Source organism: Tachysurus vachellii, chromosome 18, assembly GCF_030014155.1.
Source record: "Tachysurus vachellii isolate PV-2020 chromosome 18, HZAU_Pvac_v1, whole genome shotgun sequence".
Classification (NCBI taxonomy): Eukaryota; Metazoa; Chordata; class Actinopteri; order Siluriformes; family Bagridae; genus Tachysurus; species Tachysurus vachellii.
This window is the reverse complement of record NC_083477.1, coordinates 16,341,762-16,346,761: the sequence shown is the minus strand read 5'-3', so window position 1 is coordinate 16,346,761 and position 5,000 is coordinate 16,341,762. Positions and strand designations below refer to the sequence as shown.

Here is a 5,000-nt window from a genome sequence, read left to right as displayed (position 1 = left end):
TCTCTCTGAATCTCTCTCTCTCTCACTGAATCTCTCTCTCTGAATCTCTCTCTCTCTCTGAAGCTCTCTCTCTGAATCTCTCTCTCTCTCTGAATCTCTCTCTCTCTCTGAAGCTCTCTCTTTGAATCTCTCTCTCTCTGAATCTCTCTCTCTCTGAATCTCTCTCTCTCTCTCTGAATCTCTCTCTCTGAATCTCTCTCTCTCTCTGAATCTCTCTCTCTCTCTCTGAAACTAACTCTCTCTCTCTGAATCTCTCTCTCTCTCTGAATCTCTCTCTCTCTCTATCTCTCTCTCTCTCTCTGAATCTCTCTCTCTCTCTGAATCTCTCTCTTCGAATCTCTCTGAATCTCTCTCTCTGAATCTCTCTCTCTCTCTGAATCTCTCTCTCTCTCTGAATCTCTCTCTCTCTGAATCTCTCTCTCTCTGAATCTCTCTCTCTCTCTGAATCTCTCTCTCTCTGAATCTCTCTCTCTCTCTGAATCTCTCTCTCTCTGAATCTCTCTCTCTCTGAAAATCTCTCTCTCTGAATCTCTCTCTCTGAATCTCTCTCTCTCTCTCTCTGAATCTCTCTCTCTCTCTCTCTGAATCTCTCTCTCTCTCTCTCTGAATCTCTCTCTCTGAATCTCTCTCTCTGAATCTCTCTCTCTGAATCTCTCTCTCTGAATCTCTCTCTCTGAATCTCTCTCTCTGAATCTCTCTCTCTGAATCTCTCTCTCTCTACCAAACCAAAATAATTTGATCAGCAGAGACGTTTTAGTACAAAAGGTTCATATCAAATCATCTGTTTCCCCTCCGAAAAAGTATGAAAGTGATATCACCAAAGTGCTCCTAATATTAATATTGATGATATGTCATCATACTGCGTAGCCCTGGTGTTTATATGTATAAATAAACATCTAGCATATACAATATCTAGATCTACTCTAATGTAAAGTCATCACAGATCTCGTCTCCTGTGTGTGCATCTCCTGTGCTTTATGAGATAAAGTCTGGACACAGTCAAAGCTGATATTTCAGATTTTTGTTTATTGTTCAAATGTACATGATCATTATTATTTAATAAACATTAAACAAAACCAGTGACGGACAGAAAAGGTGCGGGTCGAATATGTTGATGCCTGTGAAAAGAGTGACACAGAAACATGTAACCACTTCCTGAAGTAAGTACAAATCAATAACTACAAATAATTACAAAGCTTCTTGTAAACTGCTACAATGGCATTGAATGGGTCTCATTTATCAAAATGATTTATTTGTAAAAATTGTTCATAGGAGCAATTCCTCAGTTCGATTTATTTACGCTTCTGTAAAACCCCGATTCATGAAAATAACTATAGAAGGACAGCATGATAATGACTCTTTTCCTCACTTTTCATTCAAGCCAGCACTAAGTGTCCAATAAGTGTCCGATCTGGTTTGTCAATAAACAATGTCCCATGTACTCCCTAGTGTGCCACCTTCTGGCTTGTTATGACACTTGCATGCTTTCCTGGTTTGTCAAGATGGCATCAGGACGGTACATTGCTGAATTCTTGATCAGAGTTGCTGAAACAATTAGCTTTAATTAACAATTAGCTTTTTTTTTTTTTTTTTTTTTTAGGATTTGTTTAAGTTTAAGAATAAAAACATCCTAAAAAAAAAAAAAAAAAAAAAAAAGACGTTTCCCAAGATGATCACCTGGGAATTGCGGGTGACATTTTTTCCCCTTTTCCCCTGTTTTCCTGTCAAACCATTTTCTTGTCACCTTTACTATAATTCAGCTCATGGGCTGCCAAGAAATGAGTAGTTTTATTACACACATGTAGACTTTCACTTCTTCCTCTTGCTGTTTATTTGTCATTTCAGTTATGCAAGGTTTGCCTTTTATGGAGTGTGGTGGGCGTTACCAAATGCAAATCAGCGTTACCAAATGCAAATCAGCTGTGCCATGTGCACACTTTGTAATTTACAGGTGAACGGCCTTCATTAACATACGCAGGGGGGTGCGAAGAGGGTAAATAACGTTCCTCACAGAAAATATCAAGCTACATTTCTGCCATCTTTTCTCTGAAGTGGAACAGAAAGGAAGAGCGGAATAAAAGCAGGCCGTTTGTGGAAGTCGTTAGGAGTTTGCTCGTCAATGCTGTGCGTTAGAGAAGAAACAGAGGAAAGCTTACTTGGAAAGCGAGGCTTGGTTATTACTTCACGTCCTTTTTACTGGCGATGTATTGTACGACTTCTGCAGGAGTCATCAGCTTCTCTGCCTCGGTATCTGGAATCTCAAATCCTGTAAGAAATGCAGTTGCCATATAAAACACTTTCGAGAACAGCATTCTTTATTCTTATTAACTTCAAGAAGAAACGAGGGAATGATTAATTACATCTGCATTAAATGTTACGATCAGTGGACAAAAACAGTCCTATGAATTAATACAAATAATAATTGTTGGCAAACTTTTAATGTATAAGAGGAAGAAACTTTCCCATAACACCACATTATCATTTGTTAGTCTGCGTTTTGTCCATTCTAATATTACATTTTATATTACATGTCAAATATCATTTTTGTTGTACCAGGAATTTATTTAGCATATTAATATCTTCCTCCATGGATAGAGGAAGCTGTAAGCAGATATTCTGATGCACTGACCAAACTCGTCTTCCATTGCCATGATAATTTCCACCTGATCCAAACTGTCCAGTCCCAAATCCTTCATAAAGTGTGATGATGTCTGAAGCTGTGGTGTGGAGTAGGGGAGAGAGAAAGAGAGAGAGAGAGCGAGAGAGAGAGACATAATTAGCATAATAATTATAACTAGAATGTACATTTCCTGAAGAAAATGTGAATGGTGCTTGCACGTGGCAAGTTCCCCTAATCGGGCTGAGTGTTTTGATATATGACATGTCCATGTTGTGCTAACTTTTTTGATTTTGCTTATTTTGGGGCGGGGCTACACGTGACATCACGTGACGTCATCAAAATGCACGTGAGGAAGTTCCCCTCATTGTTGGGAGTGTTTTGATATGTCACATGTCCATGTTGTAAAAAGTTTTTTGATTTTGCATATTTTGGGGGCGGGGCTGGGGCACAACCGGAAGGCCAGTCGGTACACCAATTTAAAACTTTGTTCAGAGTATCACCCTAAAGGAGCTGGCCGAGTTTGGTGTAGTTAGTTCGAAAGCTTGCCGAGTTATAAACCTCCAAATTTTATAATGGGACTCTATGGGGAAAAAAGGCCACTTTGAGACTTGGTACCGGAAGTACCGGTACTCGGATCACTTATAAAAGTCATAGCACACCTCTCCTCAATGAGCCGGTCAATTTGACACCTCATTCATAGGTCTAGAACAAAAGCTGCGGGTCAAGTTACGCGCCGAAGTTTTGTCCGGCACAATAGTAATAATGTTGCTTTGCAAGCACCATTAATAAGAATCATTCACTAGGCTCACAACAATCTAGTGAACAGAAAGAACTGCGTGGGGAAAAAAATCCTTATTTACTAAATACTATACTAAATACTAAAGTAATAATTTACTAAATTATTACTAATAAACTAAATCCTTATTAGTTCACGTTCAGGTTCAGATGCCCCTCAATATCTATCTTCATCCATCCCACCATCTCAACAACAGGCTTTGTTTTGCATCCCCTTCTCCTCTCATGCTGAGATCTTTAGCATCTTGAGCTTTGCACCAATCTGGTTTCAGCACATCTTTAATATCATGTAGCCTTTAGACGCAAAGCTTTACTGGGTCATTACAAACAATTCCTCAGGGCTCGCTACTCGGGCCAGACTCAGCGATTAGATTACAGCGAATCAAGTAAAAACTGACATTTAACCTGGAAGTGAAACTCAACAAAACAGAACTGTTCAAGTTCAATGTTATTACTATGGAAACCAGTAGTAGGCACATTTACTGATGACTTTATAGTCCAGCACCTGGCGACTTATGGAGGAAATAATTATTAATGTATTTATTTATTTATTCTTTGCATGTATAAACGTAGCATCATCCATTACACCATACATCACAAGTATGACAAAGATTGGTTTGATTCGATCTCCATGTCTCTATATTTGTCTTTCAAATCACCTTTTGTCCTATGAAGACTCATGTCTTTCTATGAAGGCTCATGGAAACAGGTCTTTACAGTTGAGAGATGGCCTTTACGGTTCCATGGCCTTTACAGTTGACAGATCTCAACCCACATGGGAGATTTTGGAGTAATGTGTTAGATAAGAGCTACTTTCTATTTATCTGTCTAGCAAAATGTATCCATCTATATTTATTCATCCGTTTTGCCTCAAGTATACATGTGTATCGAAGCTCTAACCCTATTACTTAACCCTTCGCGTTTCTTCTAACCAGTGTAAAGATATGAGCTCGTACCGTCTCTGGTTTGATCTTGTCGTACAGTTGAAGGACGTTCATGACACGCTCTTCGATGCTCTGCAGGGTTAGCGGCTGCGAATCGCAATACAGCCGACACAACTGCAGTGCTGGAGTGGGGACCTACGAACGACAAATATGCTCATCGTTATCATGAGTGATTACTCAATACAAACGTAAGCACACAGTTCTTTCCTTGGACTGGATGTAATCAGGGACACATGAACAATGTTTAGACTGTAAGATTTGTGATGTGCATAGTGACTGATTTTTTTTTAGGTGGTGCTGTATTTTCTGTCTAAAACCTAAAGAGATGATAGTCAGCCTTTGCTCTTAACTCCTTAAAACGAAAAGGAGATGTCATCCTTCCTCAGATTTAGATGAATCCAATGTAGCGGACTTTAGACTAAAAGATCGAGAATGCAAAGAAACTATACCGTGTAGTCAAGCCGAAGCTAGCTGGTGACACAACACGGTGAACATCATGGCACTGACTGAGGGATCAGACTAAATGCCTTCATAAGCTCATCTGTTTGATCTGGTATCCAAAGAAATGTGCTGTAGGCTGATTAGGATCTCTAAATTTTCCATACTGTGTGAGACCCTGAGATGTGTTGGCAACCCTGTCC

General features: G+C 39.4%; 1 protein-coding gene across 1 annotated transcript in view; it reads right to left on the bottom strand.

The window, feature by feature from the left end:
• Nucleotides 1-1,006: 1,006 nt before the first annotated feature.
• Nucleotides 1,007-5,000, bottom strand: part of ndufab1b (NADH:ubiquinone oxidoreductase subunit AB1b) — a 7,787-nt gene continuing 3,793 nt past the window's right edge. The window contains exons 2-5 of the mRNA XM_060893030.1: nucleotides 4,372-4,494; nucleotides 2,630-2,717; nucleotides 2,157-2,266; nucleotides 1,007-1,118 (exon numbers count right to left, since the gene is read on the bottom strand). Of these exons, the coding sequence (XP_060749013.1) occupies nucleotides 2,178-2,266; nucleotides 2,630-2,717; nucleotides 4,372-4,494 (300 nt within the window). The 3' untranslated portion in view covers nucleotides 1,007-1,118; nucleotides 2,157-2,177. The remainder of the gene's footprint in view (nucleotides 1,119-2,156; nucleotides 2,267-2,629; nucleotides 2,718-4,371; nucleotides 4,495-5,000) is intronic.